This window comes from Sardina pilchardus, chromosome 23 (assembly GCF_963854185.1).
Source record: "Sardina pilchardus chromosome 23, fSarPil1.1, whole genome shotgun sequence".
NCBI lineage: Eukaryota > Metazoa > Chordata > Actinopteri > Clupeiformes > Clupeidae > Sardina > Sardina pilchardus.
This window is the reverse complement of record NC_085016.1, coordinates 18551152-18575863: the sequence shown is the minus strand read 5'-3', so window position 1 is coordinate 18575863 and position 24712 is coordinate 18551152. Positions and strand designations below refer to the sequence as shown.

Below are 24712 nucleotides of genomic sequence, written 5' to 3'. Positions count from 1 at the left end.
GGGCAGAGGGCAGCTTGTAAATAATCCCTGAAGCCCCTGGAGGTGGCCGTCGCTGGCAGATGCCAGTCCTCACACAGGCTACAGCACCACCTAAGGCACTGGTATTGAAGGAAGGAGCCTGGGCCGGCCCACCAGGACAATTAGCAGATGTCACCAGTGAGGCTGACCCTTCCTGACCCGGTCCATTGTCTGCGATACTGAGAGGGGGGTTGGGGGAGTGGGTGGGTTGGTGGGTTGGTGGTCATGCCAGCAAGGGGCAAGTGTGGCAGAGTGTGCCTGCTGCATTGCCTCTTGCCCCCCTCCTGGTTTACAGCTTCAGCCATGGTGAGCGTGTCATAGAGAATGGTAAGAATGGTAATTGGCTGATCACAGAGCACTTACTGGAGATAGACACAGATATGCACTGAAATAGACATTAATGCAAGATGTGCCTGTCTTGTCCTATAAGCAAAATAGATTATCAGTAGCACTGATGCTGAATTACTGCACATTGCGATAGTGTAATTGTCTGTAATGGACAAGGACAAAGTGTGCATGTTGACAAAGAACACAACATCATATAGGCTGCCAAGTGTTTGTGTAACAGTATTACAGAATGGTCCACATTTCTTTGAGAACACCTGTTGAGTTTGTCACAAAACATTTGACCTGCGTATCATTTGACCCTGCATCCCTTTTGTATTGACAATGCTGCGACCGTAGGATTTTACTCCTTATTCTGCAAAGCACGTAGGGGGCGTCCCATTTGTAATGATCACCCCTGAACTCCTAAACCACAAAACATCTCACAGATGGCTTCCAATTCAGCGGTGGGGAGGAGACACGAGTGTGACATGTCTTTTAACAACTCTCCTGGGCACATTTAAAATTCCGCAGGAGAGGGACGTCCCTCGGAGGCTCCCTTGGTGACTTTTAAGTGAACACTCGACCTAATAGTCACACTCTTTCCTGTGAGGCCTTTATTCATTGCTGCAATAGAACTGTTTAGAACCCTGCAATAGAACTGTTTAGAAGCTTGTTATAGAACTGTTTATCACAGCATTAGGACCTTTATGTTTAGTGCAGTTCCTTAGAAGTAATCTATTAAGGTTAGGCTGCAGAAGAGAGGTTATATGTTGTGGAACCCTCATAGTATTCTCGGTTAGTGGAATGCAGAATATAGGCTATTTATTGGTTCATTAGCCTACTTCCTAAACTACATGCATTCCTTAGGTAGATGTTTTTTTTAAAAAAAAAAAATTTGTATTACTCTCACAGTAGTCCCTGTGCAGATCTTTGTACCCACTGCACTTGATATAAATTGATCTAGGCCTACAGCAAATGTAAAATAAATTCAGAAAATACACATTTATAGCATGTTTATATGGAGTTGATTTTATTTGATGAGAAATCAATTTCAAGTTTAAATATTGCAATTTGTGGTCAGATAATATCAGATATATAGCAGTAGAGGGTGGGGCACAGCCATTCTTAAAACATTTACTCCTCACATCTGCAGTTTACAGAATAGCTTACTTTATTTCAGTTGTAACCACAAAACAGATGAATATGCACAGACCTATTCATGGTTGTTTACGGAGTAATATTATATGTTGGTCAAGTAATGTGTATGCATATTTAGGATTGAGTTTGTTTTTGGATTGAGACTGGGCCATAAAGGGAAGTTGGAATAGGCAGACTGGGCCTACAGTTTATCAAACTAATGCCATGGACTTGAATCCTCTCTTGTTTCAACCCCTGGCCAACAGATGGCAGTGGGGGGGTCTCTGAAATGAGTAGAATCCCCATTGATGAGAACGAAGAAGAAAATATCGCGAGACGTTTTCACAACCGTGATTTCATATTTGAAACATGGCGACCGAAGGAGACGCGGGTGGTGTGTCCGTTGCAGAAACAGAGACAGGGGAGGGGTATGTATCTTTTAGAGAGTTAATTATAAAATAGTAGACTGTCTTGATGTCTACTGAGTCAGATAAACTTAAAGTTTAACGCCGAAGAATCGCTTTAGATTGGTAAAATTAAAAGTTCAGAAGAATGAATGCTTGCCAGTGTAAACAGAAGCTAGCCAGCTAGCTGTAACTAATGCTAAGGCGTTGGGCTATTATATTTCAGTAAAGCATTGTTATTGTAATACACTACATTGTTCATGAGTAGCTTTTGGTGTAGGCTATGTTGAACAAGTTGATAAACATTGCCACGTACCTATCGGCCCTTAACTGTCATATTCCACCTAGTGCCAGTGTGAATGACAGGATGAATGAACATCTCATTGTTGTTGCCTCTGCAAAGGAAAGCGGGTTGACACCACTTCCTGCAAATTAAGCAAATCGACAAACGTTAAAAGAAAACTAAAATATTATATATTTCGTCTTTTCCAGCGATGCATCATTTGGTGATATGAGCACAAATATGGAAACCGAATCCTCAAATGGAAAGGAGGCAATGGTAACGTTGCAGTGGTGTTCTAAGTTGCATATTATTCTTTATGCAGGGATGATGAAGTTGTTAAGAAGTTGTTGCATTTGCTTTTCTGTAATAGTCAACGAAATGTATTATTTAGCCAAAACAAAACGTCGATGTTGCGAAACAGCGAATGCATTTAAATAGTATTAGTAACACTTTGTTTCTTTGGGGTTAGGAGGCAGCGGGAGATGGTCCAGAGGCGCCGGAGACGCAAACGGGCTCCGGGGACGAGGAGAGTGGCGGGCGTCAACTCGGAGAGGTGGAGCTGCAATGCGCTCTCTGTATGAAGTGGTTTACTGCGGACACTTTCAAAATAGACACTTCGTAAGTCTCATGCACACGCACTGACAACTGTAAGTCCTGATTACATTACAAATTGAAGGATATTTTAACAACGTGTTTTCCCTCTCTTGTTGTCTTGGCTTCACAGAACCTGCCTTCCTTTCATGACCAACTATGTGTTTCACTGTAATGTATGTCATCACAGTGGCAACACCTACTTTCTGAGGAAACAAGCCAGTGAGTGACAGCCATGAATCAATTCAAACATTATTAATTACACGAAGAAAAAGAAAACAACTTCCCACATCCTGCAGAAAAAAATGCGGTATTTCCCTATTATAGGCATAGTTTCATGTTCCCATCCATCAGACGATCTAATCTTTGAACATTTTCAGATCTGAAGGAGATGTGCCTCACCGCCTTGGCCAACCTGACCTGGAGGTCACGCACTCAAGAGGAACACCCAAAGACAATGTTTTCAAAGGATAAGGTGCGTTGCTGGATCAGTGGGTCTTTAAACCTACCTGATAATATTCTATACAGAATAATGTGAATACTATCCAATATGCCCTTGCAGGATATCATCCCTTTTATTGATAAATATTGGGAATGCATGACGACCCGTCAGAGGCCTGGGAAGCTGACGTGGCCCAATAACATTGTGAAGACAATGGTAAGAATACGTCCCTGTTATCAACAGTATGTTTTGACTTGAGCAATGTGACATTACAACATTGAATGTATGTGAGTGTGGAAAAGAATGATAAATGTAACCAGATATTGTAGAATTGTGTTGTTATGTGTGTTATGTGTTTACATAATATAGACTGTATTGCCTCATGAGTGTATCAGTCACTGTTCCATATAGGTGTAGTGTACTACTGTAGACTTATTATCAACTTTAATACTTTTTTTTAAATGTATTTGGGAACTACTTGAAAATAGTAGATAAGGACGATTGTAGCAATGACCATAAACCAATGACCATCTCATTTTGTTTGTTGTGTTTTCAGAGCAAAGAGCGTGATGTGTTTCTGGTCAAGGAACATCCTGATCCAGGAAGTAAAGACCCCGAAGAGGAATATCCAAAGTTTGGACTCCAGGACCAGGTACCTGTGCAAATATATCTGCATCTACTGTTCTGTTTGGAGCAGGTCACCCAACTGAAGCCCCTGATCTGAGTCTGATGGACGGTTATGTTTTGGCTTTGTAGGATTTGGCAAACATTGGTCCATCATACGATACCCAGAAACAAACAACATCGGTGGCTTCTACAGGAGGTCAGAATGGTAAGAAAAATCACAGTGATTCAGGTGATTATACAACTTTTGATTTATCACGTCTTTTCTATCAACAAAGTATTATTATTGTTATTATATGTTGTTACATAACATTAATTAAAGGTCACCCAGTGAAAATCTGCCCATGATATGCATTGGTCCTCTTATATGAATACTTTGTAGAGTCTGGCCTTGGTAGATTCGTAGTTATTCTGATCACCACAATAACAAAGATCTACTGTATCTCCCCCACTGTTTCCGCCCGTCTATAATTCCCTTCCCTGAGAGACTTGTAATGGCTTTATATTGTATTCCAGGTGGATCAGCATTCTCAGGTGAATATGTGCAACATCTGGAAATGCCAGATTGTAACTGTACCCCTCCCCCCTCCCCTCCCTTGCTTCTAGCCTCTGGTCTCGTTCTTGCAAGCTTGTCCTCTTTGTTTTTGACTGATTGTGTTGACGATGAGCTTAGCGCTCCCAAGAACTGTCTGTCGGCTTGCTCCTGTCGGTCTTCCTGACCTCCTCACAGACCTTGCCTTGATCTAATCCCTTTCCCTGTGTGTGACTGCTGCTCTCCTGTCTGCGCCCACAAGCTCGCAATCTAACCGCCATAGCCCATGGCCTATCAAAGCTTAGGACGTCTGCAGGAGATCAGATCTGCTAGCCTCTTATCAAATATGGAAGTTGCCATGGCGGTTAGATTGAGTGTACAGACCCCTGATGATACAGCTTTCTGTGTTCCCAGTTTAGAATTTCAATGTGTGGGTTTACCTTTTTGTTCTTATGTGATTCTGCGATCGCAGATGTAGTGCCCGTTTTGAATTGTGATCAAGCCGTAACACTTCAGACATCTTTAATAACTTTTACCGTTCTTCAATACCGGGTGTCTTGAGTTCTTGATTTTAATTTTGCATTGTAGTAGAGCTATTTAAGTTGCCTTGAATTTAGGCGCACGTGTAGTTCAACACAAACCAAATCTATTTATACAGGCAATGCAATCATGCCTATATGAAAATCACTGAACTCCTTTAATGGACTGTTAGTTGGTACATGCTTTAAGATAGTGAGTGACAATTAACTTGCATATTGTAGACCTATACTGTGTTAGAGTGATGATTGGGGTAATTGGCAACATTCAATTATATAACTGTAATTATTTATAGTTTAGTTTGTGACTTTAATTAACTTAGCTTGACCACTTCCTTGTGTCTGAATCCTGGCTGGCTCTCCAGTTTTTGCACAACTAATGCTGCTTTACTTACCCCAGACCTCTGTGTGCTTGGGGCTTCACCGAGTGTGAATTCTTTCTGTAGATGTGGGTGTTGTTGAGAGTAAATTGCCTCTCTGGTGGTGTGTGTGTGTGTAAGTGTGTTTGAGTGTGAGATAATCATTACTTGACTGAGCCAAGCTGTTTTGTGTCTCAGGTGGCATAGCTCCTGGAGGAACAGGCAAAGGCAGGGGTGCCAAACGCAAACAGCAGCAGCAACAGGATGGCGCAACTGCAGGCACCACCAAGAGGACCCGCAGGTGATGACACACACACACACACACACACACACACAGACATTTTATAGACACATAGAGATGCAGTGATGCCACAAGGTATTTTGAACATCCAGAACAGATATTTATCATGTATTTAATATCTATAGAAACACATTTAATGATGCTGACTGTGTTTTATGTTGAGAAATATTTGGGGGAGAATCAAAGTAGGACATTTGCATCAACATCTACACAGACAAACAACATGTAAGGATGACGGGAGAGGTCCCCCCCTACCCTCTAAAGGCCCCATCACATTACACACGGCATGCGCTATGAAACCCATTACTTTCAATGGTTTGAGAGCGCAACAACTGGTCTGCCGCTGTGCTCAGCATAGCGCAGCGCCAGCGGCATTTTGCTGCTTTGCCGCTCTTGTGTAGCCTGGCTAACGCCTCCCACTTCTCAAATGAGACGTGGTCTGGCAACCAGACGTTCATTTTCTCGTATTTGAAAAAATGCCCAGATCCGTTCATTGGGCGCCACGGATGTCTATCAAATGCGCATAGCTCACCCAACTCGTTCGTATGCAACGCTAAGGGCTGCGGTAAATCCTTTCGCGTCGAATGTAGACGCAAGAAGGCAACGGAATCTTCTCGGATGTTCTGTGATTGGTTCGCCAACATCAGGCGAACATTTGGGCGTTAGTTTCCAGACTGGCTTAGCAGCGGGATTGAAATTACCGCGCAAGGCAGTATGGGAAAACCCAGGCTAGCTCTTGTGCGTACCGCGGTCAAAGTTGAAATATGTTGAACTTTGACCTCGGCACGCTGTAAGTCAATGGTCTTTTGCGTGGAGCCCAGCGGTAACCACAACAAAAATTGTTAGAAAGTTACCTCAACCAAGACCAACCTAGCGGTGATCGCATTTGCATTACAGTTGCATGTAATGTGACTTAAATAGACTTAACTAGACTTAACTAGAGTATGTTTTGAAATTATTTTTTGTCCTTCCTCCAGTGACCCGCTCTTTGCCGCCCAGCGCCTGCCCCCTCACGGCTACCCTCTCGAGCACCCCTTCAACAAGGACGGCTACCGCTACATCCTGGCCGAGCCGGACCCGCACGCACCGGACCCAGAGAAGCTGGAGCTGGACTGCTGGGCGGGGAAGCCCATCCCAGGGGACCTGTACCGGGCCTGCCTGTATGAGCGGGTGCTGTTGGCCCTGCACGACAGAGGTGGGTCACACCCCAGCAAGCCCCTGACTGATCATGCCTGTCCATGAAAGAGGGGGGAGAACAGGCTTGGCACTTTGCATAAGTTAAGGCCTTTTCCTCCTTCTGTTACTCAGTTACAAGTTCGGTCCAGCATTCAAGACTAAAGAGACTTCCATGCCTGTTAGCGGCCATTACCATGACAACCGACTGTTATGCCCCAGTCATTGCAAGTTCATTTTTATCTTATTCTCACAGCTGACTCAAGTTGATCATTCATTAACTCGTTGGATGCTTTGGACACAAGTGCCTGCTAAATATCAGTCACTTGTATCCAAAGCCATTTGATGAATTAATGAATTCAGCTGTGAGAATAAGATAAAACATATCTAGTCTGCTAAATATCAGTCTAGATATTTGGAGCGAAAAGCATAATTTTAAGCAAACTGCTAACTTCAACTCTGCTGTTAGCTCCCCAGCTAAAGATCTCTGATGACCGGCTGACGGTGATGGGCGAGAAGGGCTACTCCATGGTGCGGGCGTCCCACGGGGTGCGTAAGGGGTCCTGGTACTTTGAGGTGACGGTGGACGAGATGCCCCCCGACACTGCTGCCCGCCTCGGTTGGTCTCAGCCGCTGGGTGAGTGTTTTTGGATAAAGGTGTGAAGACTCTGCAAAAAACTCTCCTGAATTTAGTCATTCTTTATCCAACTACTAATACTACTCTATCTTGCAGTTATTGATTTTGAGACAGATGTTTTTTATGTTTTTTATGTATACCCATAAGTTTAGTCTCATTTGTTTATTTACTCATTTACTTATTTGTTTATTTGTATGTGTTCTCAGGTAATCTGCAGGCCCCTCTGGGCTATGACAAGTTCAGCTACTCGTGGCGCAGTAAGAAAGGCACCCGATTCCACCAGTCCATTGGCAAGCACTATTCCGATGGCTACGGCCAGGGCGACGTCCTGGGCTTCTTCATCGAGCTGCCAGGCGAGACTGAAGTGGCTAAAGCCCTACCAGACACCTATAAGGACAAGGTACACAAGCACCCAGACCACTTCCACCACTCCCAACACTCGCACCAGAGGCACAGCCTCACTCAGGGGTGATGGGTCATTCCGTGTCAAATCAGATAATGTTGTTGCCGCACCGTCTCAGATTTTGTCCAAACCTTCCCTGTATCAAGAAGCGGTCCCGAAACCAAGGCCTGTTAGAGATTTTTGTTCAAATCTTAGGCCCTCATTATTTTCAGACCTTGAAATTACTTCAGTTTTACTGCCTGAAAATTACATTATCTTATTCATTGCCAGCCCAAACTTTGTAGGGTGGAAGACACCTTGTAGGCACATGAAAATGTATGTGAATGTAGCACAATATGTGGGCATTTAATGTGCAAAGTTGCTTTGCAAAGTTGGTTAGACAAATATAGTCAAACTCATTGTTTTAGCTTTAAACTTTGTTCCAAATCTAGAGCTTTATATTAAACTATTGGGCATGCAGTTCAAACATACAGTCCAGTCATGCTGAAAACATGTTTGTCTTCCATCCTACAAAGTTTGAGCTGGCTATGAATACCACTTTTTAAAGATAATAATGCCCAAACATGACCTCCCAGATAAGGCATTTCTGGTGGCATAACAATTATACAAAATCAAGAGTGAAAGAATTAAACAGAAATATGTTACAGGTCTGACTGTCCTTTTGGGACCTAAATATGAATTATTAGGTAGACAAACTTTTGAGCAAAGTGTGAGACGGAGCAGCAGCCTTCCTGATTTGACGTGGAATGACCAGCAGCCTAACACCCAGACCACTTCCATAGTTAATGGACCTCAGCGATCTGTTAGATCAGACTTCCGCCAGAGGCCCGCCTTACTCTGGGGATCCTACCCTCACGTTATCTCAACGCTTATCTAACAAGCATTAAGGGTGTAGTTCATTTTATTTTCCAAGAAAAATATAGAATGGTTTAACAAAAGTGTGTGGGCAATCAGTGTTTAGGGCGTTGTCTGTGGAGCATCGCAGTGTTGTTGTAGCTGTGATGTACTAGCATAGTTTAAACTTGTAGTCTTTTTGCCAGATTTGGATTTTGCACAGTTTGCTTAGTTCAGTTTGATGTTATTCAATACACAGAGACACATAACTGTTGAGATCCCATTAAGTTTCTGGTGGCACATGTTTCTGCCCATATCCCTTTACTAATCAGAAAGTGTAGGTTAAATGTTCTATCGAAATGTCTGTTACAGGCCTTGATCAAGTTCAAAAGCTACCTGTACTTTGAGGAGAAGGACTATGTGGACAAGGCAGAGAAGAGCCTAAAGCCGGTGAACACCAGCAAAGTAAGTATTTGGTACAGACTGGCCAGTTACCCTTTCATCTCTTCATTAGTCACACATGCAGTATAAAGCATTTTCCCAATGATTGGGTCAATTCCCGATCCCACCCCATCCTTCTCTCCCATTCACTTCCTGTCATTCTCTTCACTGTCCTATAAGTTTAAAGCCATAAAAAGCCACACAATTATTTGTAAAAATAAAACGTTTGGTTTACTTTTCTCGACAGGTCTTGAATTTCTTGTCCTCTTGAGTGTCATTTTGACAAGACATTCGGATAGTCCGACGAAAAGCTGAAATGATAAGGATCTTCGTTATCTTACCCTTTTTGTTTTTACCTTTACAGATGGTGTTCTACAAGAATGGTGTGAGCCAGGGTGTGGCATTTGAGAACCTGTTTGAAGGCCTCTACTTCCCTGCCATATCACTCTACAAAAGCTGCACGGTATGCAACAAGACAGTTTCCGATTACATAAGTCACATATAGGATTTATGTCCTAATGCATATTTTTAGTCAACTGTGGTATTCTTGCTGTATTGAGTGATTTGCTTCCCCACCATACTGAATGCCTTCATGTACTTTCAGGTGTCTGTGAACTTTGGACCACATTTCAAACACGCTCCAAAGGACCTCAAATACCAGCCTGTGAGTACAGTAAAACCACAGAATTGTAAAGATTATTTGAAGACATGGTCTGCAGTCGCATTTCTCCCGTTTCTGTGTAATTGTATGGAAATGTGAGCAAGTCAAACGGTCCCAATCCCAAATAGGTAGTTTATAAACACTCATCGTCATCCTCATCCTCACTACAGGCCAGTGGTGCCTAGTATCTAACTGAAGGGGCCTTGGCATAATGCGTTATTGCATTCCTTGTGATGTAGGCGCTATATAAACTAAACGTGTTGTTGTTGTTGTTGTTGTTGCTGCTGCTGTTGTTGTGAGTGATTTGTTTTTAATCGGGTGGTAGAGGCAATTATACCCTTGAGCAAGGCAATTAAGTTGTTCCAGGGAAACTGGCACTGTTGCAAAGGTTTCCATGCAGTGTCACGCAAAGATGTGTGCGCATCTTAGGGGCATAAAACAACAAGAAGCAGCAGTAAAAGTAAAAGTAAAGTTTCTGTGTTGTAAACCACGCCAACCGAAACAGCGATAGTTAGACAATGTTCAATATTCCTAAAGGAATGCATGCCTTTGCCAGAAAGCAGTGGAGGCTATGTTATATTAATAATGTAAATGGAAAACTCTGAAATTACATGTTGTCATTATTATTGGGACAACAAGCGTATTCAAACCATAGCAAATATAGGTCACAGTAGCAGACTATTAGGTTAAGTTTATAACGTTGTAGCCGGGCACCAAGTGTCTTTTGCCCCGTAGCTGCACGTGCATTTAGTAATGTTGGTAAACGGGAAACCCATCTATTGATGTCATTAAATGCCAAAGTATACTTCTAAGGATGCGATCTTCCTACTGAACATTTTTACTTTTTTAATTACGCAAAAATCTGGTCTGTACAGTCTGTGAGCTGCAGCCAAATTTTATGTCTGCACGGATCCTACGTATTGCCTGTTGAAAACTGGATGCATAGTGCAACTCTGATTCAGGAGATGGGCATGTAGATACGCACATCCGTATGACCGTACAGCAGAACTCTGTGCGGAAGTATACTCGTTGCTTAAGTCACTTTGGATATTGTTTAGACGTTGAATAAATGTGTTCTGTTTGCAGATGAGTGACATGGGCTGGGGTGCTGTGATCGAGCACACGCTGGCGGACATTCTGTACCACGTGGAGACGGACGTGGACGGCCGCAGCCCGCACTGGGAAGGCTAACAGCATCTGCACCTTGCATCTTTTTTTTTCTCTCTCTCTTTCTCTCCTGTCTGTCCCTCTCTCTTATCGTCACTCAGTCACTCGCAGAAACATGGTTTGGATCCTGATACTTAAATCAGAGTGATTAAAAAAAATTAAAGAGTAGGCCAGGCCAGGGCAGTAACAGTTCACTTTTGGATACCTTCATAAGTAAACAGACTGCAGTAGAACGCTGTAGATGACATTTCAGCTGAAACCAACATGTTTGGCCTTTCCTTTCTGCAATGTATGTAACAAGATTTCATAAAGAGAAAAAAAGGAGCCGTCAGTAGAGTTACCCCCAGTGATGATTGGGTGTAGCAATTAAAGATATGTACAAAATAGTAATATTGTATATGGTGCCATTTATGGGTCATTGGAGATCTTCCAGTGTTGGTCATTATTGTCGTCAGTGCCGTATTCTGTTGAATGATTGAATGAAGGCATCCGTCACAGAATGTAATCTGTGGACAGAGTAGTGTCTGAGGACAGATTAGTCGGTGATGTGTATGTCTGTATTGTGTTAAAATACTTTTTTGTGTGTGTGGTAGTTGTAAAATGATTCCTTTTTTTGTTTATTTTATACAGAAAAAAAAGTTTTTTTTAATAAAGTTGTCTTAAAAACATTTAATGGAATTTGTCATTTCCAAATCATCAAACAAGATTGATGGACAGAAGGAACAGTATAAATATACAAAAATTGCTGTATATAAAACAAAACAAAAGACAAACAAACAAACAAACATACATACATAAAAAAGCACATTTCCCTCTCGCAGTGTGAAACATTCATGTAACATACTGTGCACATCTAAAAGGCCGTCTTAATCAGGTCGTCTGAACTTTGGCTGGTTGGTGAATGTCCTCTCCGTTTCTCTTCAGATTCGATAGAATTCTGGGAAAAAAGGAGAGCAGCAAAAATCCATCAGTTAGCAGAGAGGCAACAGTGTGGCATTTCCGATCCGAAGTAGTTATGGAATAGTACAGTATTACATGCCTGCTGGTTTTCTAGATTAACCTTTGTGGTTTTTGGTGATGACAAGAAACATCCCTGACAGACAATTCTCTTGTCTTTTTAAAGAATTTGTTAAAGCAACACTAAAAGGGTTTTTTGTAGGCTACCTTAAAATAATCTTTCCAAAATCATTTCAGTGGTCATCAGCTCGTAACAGGGTGAACAGCACCCATTCGCTTCGCGGCCCTCTTGGCTACAACCGCACTATGTAAGTTTACCAGATCGGGTAGCCGATCCGTAGTTCGATGGAATGAGACATAAGAAACAACAAATTTGACATGCTTCGATGTCACAAATGGAGCACAGCGTTAGTTCAGGCAGGTCACGGAGTCTCACTTCCCTGCATGGCTCAGCTGATTGGCCAGGCCCTGCTTTCATTGGCTGAGACCATTCAGAGCGCTTATTTAAACTACCTTTACCAATTTGCTGCCAGTGGCTTTTTCTGCTATTTTGCCACCCACCTCCTCCCCTTAACACCCTCATAATTTTGACTTATCAATGTCTTGTCATTGATGTTTGTTCTGTTCTGTACCCCATGGGGGGTTTAATTGCTGCTCTCCCCGCCTTGGGCTTTCCATGTTTGAACATGGAAGGGCAGGGGGCCCCCAGAACAGAGCATACCGCCAAAATGAATATCATATTATTACGTGTCTCCTGAAGATCCGGTGCAGCAGGTGCCTTCTCCGTCTCTGTAAGGGCTGTGTGTGTTTAGGCTCAGGGGCCTGTCTCCAGTCCAAGTCTGCAGGTTTTTGCCCATTTTGGCCGAAATCATTCAGCTCCTGAAAACACTCGGACTCGATCATCTGTAAGGAAGGAGGCAGAAGAGAGTACTTGGTTCAGCAACTAATAATCTCTGAAGTCAAACGAGTCTCGTCTACCTATTGAGGTTCCTGATCCAGTAATTTTACACTACACCGGATTCAGCCCTTCTTCAGCAACTGAGGAATAATAATGGGGATGATTGTGAGCTCCATAGGCCTACCTCATTTTGCCACGGGATAGGGCATGCCCCGGTGTTGAATTTGGCATAAAAGTCCTCGTCTGTCACATCCAGGCTCACTCCTCGTGTTGCTGAGAACTGCTCTATGTCGAGCACATCCTGACAATACACAGCTCTTGGCTGGAATATAAGAATGGAGAAACAAAAAATAGGTGTAGGACTGTAGGTGTAAAAATAGATTTAAGTCTGGTGTATTTTTAATTTTTAAGGGAATGTTGTATATCAGGCACGGATTAGGTATGTGGCATAACGCATACTATTTCCATTTCCTTGGTCTTGGCCTACAAAACCAGTTTTTGCTTTAGCTAGTGTTAACCTGGGTAATTGCTGCACAGCTAGTACTATGGAAGAGGAAATACAGATGCACAGAAGTTGATACTGGGGATTTGAACCTTCTTCGGGACTGACAAAAAGAATATTCAAATAGAAACTTAATACCATAGGAGGAAGGGAACTTACATCGGGTTCAAATGGAGGCTTCAGCATTCCAGCCTCCAGCAGCCTGAAGTTGACATCCTTGAAGAAAGGGTGATCTTTCACCTCTGCACCCCTTTCTAACTGACACCCCAGCCGCTGGGAAGGATTTTTGGCCAAGAGCTGATGGACATCAAAGATAGGAAATGTGAGGGTAACTCAATATTTTGATTGTTTAAAATTGTTTTGGTGGTATATAATAATCACTCATCAGTGTTGAGATCACTTCGGCTCTGTGGTGATGACAGGAGGGAAACTACTGGCTCGCGGGCAAGAACATCACTCTCCAGCAACGAAACCCAGAAAACTAATTAAGGATCTTGCCAGGACGTCACCAGTTTTACGATGGTGTTTTGCGGGGTAAACAACATGCCAGATAGTTGTTGTGCGTTATGCATTATGCACTAACTGGGGTTATGTGTTTTCTTTTTTTTAAACTACATATCAAGCTGTCATTTGCTGGCAGGAAGGGTGTACATATTCAGATGTGGACTTCATCACACAACGGCACAAAGTGTGAATTGCCTTTCCATAATCCACATACAGTAACTGTATGCAAAAACCTCTAAATCCGTCTGACCACTTTTCTTTTAAATAATCATTTTGTATCAGGCTCCTATAGGGTTTCGCCTACAAATCAATATTTCAGACCATGAAGAGAGTGGTATTTAGTTAGTTTTGAAGCTAAATTATTGAATTAACTTACACTATATGTGAAGAGCATTCACTCACCATCATTATCTCATTTTTTACAAAAGTGGATTTAGAGGCTTTTGCATCTGAACTCTTCCCTTAGACTTCCCATTTGACCCCACTGACTATATCCAATCACCCCATCTCTTTCTCACAATTTCTTTTTTACATGATATGTTTGTTGACAGGAGACAACCGGCAACTGGCAATAACTTTGAAATTTCAGCGGAAGTTGGTTTACCAAGTGGTGACATCTTGTGAAATGGACTAATTGCATCAATCATGTAAATACCACATCAACACGATGTTTTTTCATTGCTGATTGAAGTATTCCCATTTCATTTCTCAATTTAACTGAACAGCTCATGTGGTGTCCATGAGAGGTCACCTTTGAGCAGATGCTTTTGGTGTCTGGAGAGAATCTGAACCCGTAACGCTCCTGTGTCTCCAGAACCCTGTTGTCCATCTCCTTCCTCTCCACACGTTCCTTGTGGCTGCGGAAAGGAGAGGATCCTTCGGTCATCTCGTAGATGAGGCACCCCAAGCCCCACCAGTCAGCGCTAAAGTCATAACCTTTGTTCTTTATCACCTCAGGTGCTGTAACAACAACAACAGCAACAATTTAAATGTTGAAACTTGATAACTTGCATAAGCACATTCACTACTACAGCCACTACTATTCAGAAGATGGCATTTAACGTGTATATAGAGAACAAGGGTTACAATTAGATATAATATTGGATGTGAAGTAGCAAACATGTTATGCACACTCTCCTTAGACTATAACGCTATAGGGCTACACTGGATGCGTTACGTTGCGTTCTAGAAGCTTACTTTTACTTTTTGACTGGCTGCACTGGCTGCGTACGTGGCCACAAGTCAAGAGCAAGAACTTTGTTTTGGATTTGCCGTTTTTCAGCACAGTGCACCGGCTTTCCACTGATTCATAGTTTACATACTAGCCTACATAATACAATAAATACATCCAGGGTGGGGGTTAGCCTACATCCCTACCTCTGCTGAATGAATTTCATCCTCGGGGGGACAAAACAATTGATTGCACATTGCTGGCACTAACTTTCACCAGAACCGAACTGTCGGCAGTCTCAGCATTAGTGAGCATCCCCATGCACATATGGTAGGCCTATATGTGCTGCTTGTGCTGCGCCGAACCACTTAAGCGGGCCATCAGACGAAGACTTGACCTGAACTCAGCAACATACCCATGTAGCCAACTGTCCCCACTCTGCCATGAGCTTGGCCATTCTTGGTTAGTGTGACAGCGAGACCCAGGTCTGATATCCGGATGTGTCCTGTGAACACCATTAAGCAAAGTACATTCACAAAAGGTTTCTATGTTTGGTGTGTGAGTTAGGGCCAGACCATTTGAATGCAAATCTAAAAGAATGCTCAAAGAATTTTTCAGTGATTGCTTCCTGGAAACATTTCTCTTTGGGTTGGGCACAACTTGACTGACACAAACTTCCTGCTTATGACAAGAGACCTAGTCAAGGAAAAAGAAGGTGCTGAAAATACTTACCATCGTCATCCAAAAGAATATTCTCAGGCTTTAGATCCCTAAAAGTGTTGGAAAACAAAAAGTCATATTGATGGATGCATTTGTGACATAAAGGCAAAATACAGTTGCCACTGAAAATCTACCAGGGAGGGTTGTTTTAATGGATTTCTATATAACATAATGGCAAAATGGTGCGATCTGATAGCCTATGTGAAATGCTTCTTCAAACTGATAACATGCACAAAAGGTTATCAACAAAACTGGATAAGAGATTAGAAACCAGAAGTAAATAGATGCGGAAAGAGGAACAGTGCATAGAACAAACCAAAAGTGATATTCAAATTAAAACATGCATATTTTGTGTACAATAAACAAATGCAGGCAAATACTGTGCGTCACCTGTAAACAATGGACTTCTGATGGAGATGCTCCAACCCACAGTAGACCTGAGCAGCGTAGAACTTCACCCTCTCACTGCTGAGGCCAGGAAGGCCCATGTTGTAGATGTGGAACTTCAGGTCTCCACCGCTCAGGAGCGTTAGCACCAGGCAGAGTGCGTCTTTCGTTTCGTAAGCGTAGGCTAAACTCACCTGTGGCACAGGGTGAAATGGAAAGGCTATTATTGTTCCTGATCTCAAGTTGATTCTAGTAAAACAATTGGCGCATACAGCCCTGTGGTAGCATGGTTTCACAAGCAGTTAGAGGTACAGTCCACAATCCAAATCTCATATGCTTCTTTGTCAAATTAAAAAAAGTTGCTTTTTGCAGTCCTAAATAGCTGGCTATTCAGTCAGCATTCAAAAGACATTTCTGTTCATACAAAGTCTTGATTCTATAAACATATTCAAACAAACATACTTATCTGAACTATGAACAATTCCAGCCAATTCACACATTGCTTTAGACGTAGAGGTAAGGGGTGTAATTTGATTGGGTGATTTAATTGCATGTAATTGGCTGTTCATCTCAAATATCAACAACCTTTCATTGGAATTCTATCTTTAATATTTTAAAACAATGTAACCCAGCATTTGCTACATTGATTTTAACACACATATATACAGTTGATATTATATACTGTACATAGCACAAACTTGTAAAAATGTGCGTCTCTATGAATCGCACAACATATTCTGTAAATATAAATATATATTCTGTCCATACAAGTTGTACAATTGAGGAAGCTAAGATAATGATCATATTTCTTTCATGATAGCTGGGGTGGTACCAATCCTGCTGTTAAAACTCGCCATGTGTTAAGTTGCACAATGTTGATAAAATGGCCCAATGGCATGATATGGCTGGAGACGAATATGTAAAGTGTAACCGCAAGCAACCGCTAACATGCTTTCATGATGCGACCTACTGTATATGTCAAATGTATGCATGGCATGATGCGGCTGGAGCTGGGGATTTCTCACCACAAATCGGCTGTTGACCATCTCCAGGATCTCCTTCTCATTGAGGGCCAAGGATTCTCCATGGCGCTTCTTCATTCTCTTCTTCTCCAGCTTCTTGCATGCGTACATACTCCCTGTTGCTCGAGACTGAACAGCACACACCTGCATAGAGAAAAGATGGTGGAATTAAGCAATTCATCATAAAATGGTGTGTTTTATACAACAGAGTATTAGGGCCACATGGCAAAAATATATTTTTGCCATGACTAGATTGAACTTGACATGTTGACATAAAATTCGAATTAAACTCGAAATTTCGAGAATAAAGTTCAAATATCATATTGACTTAACTCTCGACATTTCATCTTTATTCTTGACTCTAAAAGAGTGAGGATTTCCTTGTTGCTGAACCAAATAATTTCACCAAATCTTCTAGGCTACACAAGGCATTTTGTTGAGTCGTCTGCCAACTGATTGAGTCTGAGACAGACTGTCCGGATTCAGTGGCAGCTACTGTGGAGCGGTCGCTCTGTCTTCAAACTAGTTTTGATGGGCATGTCAAGGATACAGACGTAATGTTGAGATTAACTTTTACATGATATTTCAACTTTATTTTTTAAATTTCATGTTTAATGTCGACAGATCGGGATTAAAGTCGACATGATATTTCAACTTCATTCTCTAAATTTTGAGTTTAATGTCGACATGTTGTCGACTTTAATTTTGTCATGCCAAAAATATATTTATTTCTTTATGTGTGACCCCAATACTCCATTGTTATTTTTTTATGTAGCATTTATAAAGCAAGTATTTCAACTTGAGAGGAAACAATACCTCCCCAAACCCTCCTTTCCCCAAAACGCGGTACTCTCTGAATAAGTCTTTTGCGATTGGTTTCCTGAGAAGAAAACACAAAGAACATATTACTGACATCAATCCTTCATTGTTGTTTGATACAGCTGAAAAACTTCAGAACAATTGAATTGTTTTCTCGCTTGTTTTTGACACTAACCTCTCCACCACCTTCCACTGAAGGAAACGGTCAAAGTAAATGCTGTTCATGTATTCTGAGAAGGGTTCTTCCATTAAGTAGTCATGGATGGCCCTGTGGGAACAGTAGAGGCCCTTTCAGGACAAACTTACTGTAGTGTCCTTAACAGCGGGTGAGGCCACCCACATTTCGGTTGCAATCATTTATGACGTTTGGCATGTAGGCAAAAGCAACTTTGCAACGACTAGCTTTATCCTTGGCCATTTTGCATATGGTAAGGAAGTGGCTAACCTTCTGCAGTCGCTGAACACGTCTGTGTAGGGACTTCTCTCGAGGTTCTCTTTGCATTGCTGTCTGTGGCTGTCCACAACATGTTGTACACAATCAGGAGACTAAACACAGGCATGGACACAGAGAGAGAGAGAGCGAGAGAGAGAGAGAGAGAGAGAGACAGGGAGAAAGACAGGGAGAGAGATGGTTAGGATGATATTTGCCAAATCGCCTGACAACAGTTATATGTGCACCTTAAATCTGGATACCTGTTTATTCAAGTATTGATCGATGATGCGCTTGCCTCGGCTGATCCGTTCCTCGTCAGGCGTTTGCTCATAGTTGTCCTATGGACATACACAGGAGACAATTTAGCAACTACATCCGCCCAAGACTTTTGCACCAATAAACTACCAAATAGCTGAGATCAATGTAGTATGAAGTGAACACAGATGCAGGCAGTCAAAAATAAATTCCTCTTTGGACTTAAACTCAATACATTAATACCTTAAATATCGTCATGCACATTTTTGCTACAGGAACTATAAATGTATTGATTACAGTACTGATTTGCATGTGTCTGAAACTGGATTGACAAGTGATTTCTAATCTGAGACTGCAATATGACCCGGTTTTCAGGCCCATTTCCTCATGTTTCTCCAGTACTGTGAATTTGATTCAAATCTGAGTGAGGGTTCGATGTCATCAACACAACATATCGTTGTGACAACTTGTTTAAGAATTCATGCACGCTATTCAACTTTAATACATGCAGAGGTAGGTAATGGTGGCAGCCGTGGCCTACGGGTTAGGGCTTTGAGCTTGCTTCGATCCCCTACCAGTCCATGGCTGAAGTGCCCTTGAGCAAGGCACCTAACCCCCTCACTGCTCCCCTTGTTGGGCAGGCAGCTCACTGCTCTGGGTTAGTGTGTGCTTCACCTCACTGTGTATTCACTGCGTGCTGTGTGTGTTCACTAATTCTCAAATTGGGATAAATTCAGAGACTGAATTTCCCTCATGGGATCACATGGGATATCCTTTTACTTATTCATAACTTTGGAATAAGGCTTGCCTCACTATTTGGGAATGTAATTCGAATAGTACAGATCAGATCAAGAAAGTGTCCTGTCGGTCAGAGTGAGGGGGCTGAATTTAATTCTGACAATAGGAAGCCAATGGAGAGTGACTAAGAGATTTTCATGTGTCCTCTTTGGCTGAGTATATACCAGGTGAGCTGCAGCATTTTGAATCAGACTGACTGTACAAGCAGGCAGGCCAGCTAACAATGAATTACAATAGTCCAGTTTGGAAATATCCCTGTACTTGTGTGGCATCTTGTGTCAGATAAGATCTGATCTTCCTAATGTTGTAAAGCTGTATTAGCTAGAAACACCAAACACCGTTTTGGAAAAATTAAGCTGGAGGTGCCCATCTTTCATCCAGAAATATTGTTAAGGCATGCAGAAATACAATCTGAAACAGCAGAAGTCATCAGGTGGGAAAAACAGGTAAAGTTGAATATCATGCAGTGGTAGGCAATTCATGGGAGCGAATGATCTCACTCAAGGAAGTGCTGTAAATGGGGAAAAAAACCAAGGGGCCTTAATACTGAACATTTTTGAGCAAAGGTGTAAACCCTTGCCTGTTGGAAGGGAAGAGGAACTACTCCAGCATTAAGTGAGGAATTAATGACATGTGTGACCGCAGGCAGAACAGCAGGTGTAACAGACTGCAGAAGGCTGCAGATGGAACAGGATCCAAGGGGCATGTTGTCGAACGACTTCACTGGAGAAATAAAGAAACCTCTTCATCAAGAGGAGAGAAAGGGTTCAACGATGCCGCCACGTCAACACAAGGCAAAGCCTTCCTTAAAGGCTCATCGAAAATGGGCACTTAATTTTAGCAACTTTGTCCATGAACAATATTGTAAAGTCATCTGCCGATAGTGAAGTCGATGATAGTGACGGTGGAGGATTGAAAGTAAAGCTTTCTACTGTCAGTGGCGCTCTCAATCTTACTCTGATAAAATGCATTTTTTGCAAGTGTAACTGGATGAAAAGGAAGATAGCAAAGACGGGTAGTTACTCTGGCATCTTTGGAGAGCTTATATCATATGATCATGAATTTTCCTAAATCTATACATCCTATAAACAGTCCATGTCCAGGTGTATACCTTTCGGTCCAACAATTTGTGCATTAGTCAACACACATAATACATATAGACCATTATACAATGAGATGTACAACATGACATACAGGGTAGCCTACATACAAAGGGCTTTTACCATTGCATCAAGCAGACACATGCATCTATCCAGCTCTGGGTCACTCTGACAGTGCATACGGAAGAGGGTCTTCCCAATGGGCTGCACATCACAGAGGCTGAAGTAGTCCCGTTCTGAAACACAAGTGCAACTCTCTCACTAGCTATACAACCTTTTTTTCTTTTCATTTCATTTTTCTAAGCAAAAAGGTAAAAAATCACCGCTCATCCGTGTGAGGTGCAGGATTAAGAGTGACTGGATATTTTAAAGAAGAATCCGCACACTTCAAGTCTTTGTGCAAAAATAGCTTTACTGATTGCTAGCTTTCGGTCGTTAGACCTTCTTCAGGCAGAGAAAAAAAAAACATTTTTCTAAACCATCAAGTCTGATCAAAAAGCATGATTTTTCACCTAAAACCAACCGTCACAACATCATCAACAACAACAACAACAACAACAACAACAACAACAACAACAACATGCAGGATTGTTTATAACACCTGAGCCCCTGTACCACAGACTTCTTTGAGCATCAGATCTGAAACATTACTGTGAAAATCAGCAAAGCTGGATGGAGCGTTCAGACAGCCAAACCCACTCCCCAGCTGCAGAGCTCACCGATGCTGTTGGCCAGGTCGCTGCACTCGCTGATGTGGGGGAAGCGCAGAAGCTCTTTCCATTTTCTGCTTCTTCCTTTTCGTTTACCATTGCTGCCTGGGGAACCAGTGGAAAAGTTGGTGTAATTAGTGACATACATATCTCAACAAGGACCCTTGCATGCTCTGAGCCATGCTCTAAACACTTGACGTTCTGTCACCTTTGTTTTGAATTGGTTCACTGTTAAACGTATTATTGTACTGTTTTTATTTGTATGTTGCTTTGGACAAAGGCGTCTGCCAAATCCCATCCCATAGCCATAACCATATCTCCATTACTGTTTTCATTCTCAGGGAGCAACTCATCTAATAGATGCAAAGGATCTGAATCAGGCATACTATGATATTAGACCCCATTGAACATATAGTATGTGCCAATGTGGCTACACTTTGCTTGATACAGCTATAATAGTGACATGACACTGTCATGAACGTAACATAAACATTAGGGTTAGGGTTGGGGTTCACGACAGTTCATGTCACTCTCACTGTATGTAGATACCTTTAAGTAAAGTGTTACCGCCAATGTTTTCAGCGTGGGGAAGAGAGAAGAAGTAATGGTTCTGTGTGTGATAAGGGAGCCCCTGAGCATGGTTTCATTTGTGAAATAGTTTCATATATTAATGTGCTATGTGAGTTGTGTGTGAATGGCTGTGTGCTCTCCTAAAAGAGTGCACTCAATGGACCTTGTAATAGAAACACATGCAAACACACAAAAACACACATAACTCAACAGGAACATCGTTGTAAACCAGACAAACCAGTCATGGATGCAGTACTAAACAGAGTTCATGGATGCATTCCTGCACCTCTCACTAATCCAACTATGTATTTTCAGCTCACACAATATCTTTTTAATGGAAGGCTTAATGCACAGCAAATGTTTTTAAAACTCTGTAAATTAAGGTTGCGTTGCCTTCATAAAGGCCACAAGTGAATCCTAAGAACAGTCTGAAGAAATTAACATCTGAATAATCATCCCGTTTTAAGTATTTATGCTAGGTGAAAATAAACCATAATCTTGTGCATGATTACACCTTTGTGTCAATAGTAACCTATGGTTTGGAGATTATTCATCTCCTTGTCTGACATCATGAGTTGTATGAAACTGAGAACACAAGACAATGAAGGAAGAGCATGCATGAACTAAAAATACATTTGTCAACCAGCCAATTAACTGATGAAGCGTACTGGAGGGAGGGACAAATAATTCCTTATCAGTTTCTATGGGTGAGTTGTTTGTCATGTTTCGAGTAATCCTTGGCATGCTTTACTCATGAAAGCATGGGCGGTTTAAAAATAGATCCTGGTGTGATATTAATTTACCCCTGGAGGGAAAAGTATGCAGAAACAAGCAATTTGGAATGAAACTAAATTAAAAAAGCATACGTCACACATGGGTGCGCAAATATGTACTTTTGTTCTCATAGAAACATGAAAGATTTTGTTCGGTGATATTTTGCTGATGCAGAAAATACATTACTCTTAATAACTGACATATTATTGGTAATATAACATTACAGTGATTACACTTTATAGCCTACATTATGCACTTCTTAATGAACCTCTGCAGCAACTGTAGACACATAGCTCACTTCCATGGAAAACAAAGCACACTAACATGGCAGAAACGTAACAAGAAAGAGCTGCAAAATTCTTTTGTGCTTCTAAATTTAGCTCCAAGTTAATGTGTACACTGACGTTGAGGACAGACGAGGCGAGGCTAGATTAGTGCTGAGAGAGGTCAAACCGGTTTTGACCTCAAACTCTGATTTATGAATGCAGGTAACGTAGAGAGTGAACTCTTCGTACTCTTGCTAAGTTTTTGCTGCTGAGCACAACATTTCAAACAAAGTGCTATTTGAGATCTTTGCATATTGGCCCTATCAGAACTAATAGCGGGATACCTCTGCCATGCTTTTGGCTTGGTTTGTCTGTGTTTCAGGAATATCATAAAAGAATGATCGGACCAATTTTCATGGAACTTGGTGGAGGGGTGCTACATTGAAAGAGGAAGAACCAGTAAACTTTTAAGTGGATCTGAATTACTTGGCATACCTGAATTACCTGGCAGACACTATTACTTATTTATCTTTGCCAACATTCAAAGATAGACGATTTGGCCTGGGCAGAGGTCTTTGCCATGTGCCATGAGAGCCCTAATTTATTATGATGACACATACACTCTTAAAACAAATCTCTGTGTCCAGATATACAGTAGGGACAACACATTAGTTTTAAGAGTGTAACATCATAGAATTCACAGAATCCACAATCCTTCCATGGCACAGATGAGAAGTCCATATAAGTGCATGGCAAATGACAAAACTGTGGACTCAGGTCTGCTTCCAGCACATTAAATTACACTGACAAGTTAACACATAGCCTATTTTTCTAGACAAGAAAAACTCTCTGTGCAGCAGATGGGAAAGTGAAAGATTGCTATATAAACCAAGTCGTAAATTATGATAAAAAGAAAACTCAAGAATGGCACTTGCTGCATCCATGCAGCTTTTCTGAGCATATACACATTGTTAGTATTTATGCATCTGCTCTTTCCTTAACCATCATGTGCAATATTTTTGTCAACTTCAATCATGTCCAACATTTTTGGTCCCCTATCATCATTGCCTAATTAGATGTAAAGTGTGAGGCGTGCACTAACAACCAACTGATCACTTCAAAGCAGGCAACTGAGTGCACGTTGCATCTCAGAATGGAAGGAAGTACTGTACACGTGCGTAAAACTGCGTAAAGGCTCCTAGTTGTTTGCTTATCAGATGTTTACTTTTATTCGTCATGAATATTTAGAAACGAGTTATTCCTCATTACTTAAACATGAAATCATAAGATAGCAAGACAAAGAAAGAAAGTACTGCCAATAGTATTCTCTCAAGAAATATGTATGGAGAGACTTCTTACCTTCTCTAGCCTTCAACAGAGCATTGTTTGCCACCATATTTTCTATCTCCATTTAGACGATTGCGGCAATCAATTGACCAAAAAAGAAAAAAAAAGATATATATGGGCTCTCTTCAGCAACCTTTTGATCGCATCCAAACGATCAAGGCATCGGTCAAACTGCTTTGCCATCAAGAGGTGTCTAACAAATTATATTGTCAGACCAGTATTAGGAAAAAAGAAAACTGACATGATATTAAGTCATACAGTCAAAACCAACTAATTTGTAGATCTACTACATGACACTATGGCTTCTCTCACGCTCACCTGAATGACAGGTCGTGATACCCAAACTGGCTTTGTCACTACCACTGCAGAGCCAATGAAACGTGGCCCATCCCTGTTTAGGCTACCTGTCATAACTTCAGGCAACGATCGTAACCATGAATGGCAGGCACGTCAAAGTGCTAATGAGGGAGGTTTTAAGCAAGAGCTTTTGGTATGTACCGAGGTCTGTTTACGCGAGGGAGGTTGTCAATTGGTTCTCATCCAATTTTACTGAGAGGGGTGAGAAAAAACATACAATATCACCAAGCTGCAAAGCCTACATGTACAATA

General features: G+C 41.7%; 2 protein-coding genes across 5 annotated transcripts; one reads left to right on the top strand and one right to left on the bottom strand.

The window, feature by feature from the left end:
• Positions 1 to 1826: 1826 nt before the first annotated feature.
• Positions 1827 to 11256, top strand: ash2l (ash2 like, histone lysine methyltransferase complex subunit). 4 transcript variants are annotated; one of them, XM_062527619.1, is made up of 17 exons: positions 1827 to 1910; positions 2379 to 2445; positions 2639 to 2787; positions 2894 to 2982; positions 3141 to 3235; positions 3323 to 3418; positions 3759 to 3854; positions 3959 to 4034; positions 4343 to 4360; positions 5452 to 5554; positions 6532 to 6749; positions 7197 to 7364; positions 7571 to 7764; positions 8974 to 9066; positions 9407 to 9505; positions 9647 to 9706; positions 10790 to 11256. In XM_062527619.1, the coding sequence occupies exons 1-17, from the start codon at positions 1852 to 1854 to the stop codon at positions 10892 to 10894; spliced, it is 1785 nt and encodes a 594-aa protein (XP_062383603.1). In that variant the 5' UTR covers positions 1827 to 1851; the 3' UTR covers positions 10895 to 11256. The 4 variants fall into 4 exon arrangements, with proteins under 4 accessions (XP_062383603.1, XP_062383601.1, XP_062383604.1 ...); XM_062527617.1 differs by having other exon boundaries at positions 3959 to 4058; XM_062527620.1 differs by lacking the exon at positions 4343 to 4360.
• A 268-nt stretch (positions 11257 to 11524) lies between these two features.
• Positions 11525 to 24430, bottom strand: grk5 (G protein-coupled receptor kinase 5). Its single transcript, XM_062527622.1, has 16 exons — positions 24116 to 24430; positions 21156 to 21251; positions 20560 to 20672; positions 18544 to 18621; positions 18296 to 18396; positions 18026 to 18118; positions 17848 to 17911; positions 17035 to 17175; positions 16013 to 16203; positions 15635 to 15672; positions 15318 to 15407; positions 14483 to 14691; positions 13387 to 13524; positions 12910 to 13047; positions 12575 to 12730; positions 11525 to 11807 (listed from the first exon to the last, which is right to left on the bottom strand). The coding sequence occupies exons 1-16, from the start codon at positions 24165 to 24167 to the stop codon at positions 11724 to 11726; spliced, it is 1782 nt and encodes a 593-aa protein (XP_062383606.1). The 5' UTR covers positions 24168 to 24430; the 3' UTR covers positions 11525 to 11723.
• Between the last annotated feature and the right edge of the window lie 282 nt (positions 24431 to 24712).

What these genes read in the sequence shown, in the direction of transcription:
- grk5 (XM_062527622.1), bottom strand. Translation starts at nt 24,167, where the DNA reads ATGGAGATAGAAAATATGGTGGCAAACAATGCTCTGTTGAAGGCTAGA. An exon ending in ATCAATACTTGAATAAACAG is followed by an intron (nt 18,397 to 18,543) that starts GTATCCAGATTT and finishes GCCTGTGTTTAG; the next exon opens with TCTCCTGATTGTGTACAACA. An exon ending in GGAAAGGAGGGTTTGGGGAG is followed by an intron (nt 17,176 to 17,847) that starts GTATTGTTTCCT and finishes TTCTCTATGCAG; the next exon opens with GTGTGTGCTGTTCAGTCTCG.
- ash2l (XM_062527617.1), top strand. Translation starts at nt 1,852, where the DNA reads ATGGCGACCGAAGGAGACGCGGGTGGTGTGTCCGTTGCAGAAACAGAG. An exon ending in GTTGGCCCTGCACGACAGAG is followed by an intron (nt 6,750 to 7,196) that starts GTGGGTCACACC and finishes CTCTGCTGTTAG; the next exon opens with CTCCCCAGCTAAAGATCTCT. An exon ending in AGGACCTCAAATACCAGCCT is followed by an intron (nt 9,707 to 10,789) that starts GTGAGTACAGTA and finishes TTCTGTTTGCAG; the next exon opens with ATGAGTGACATGGGCTGGGG.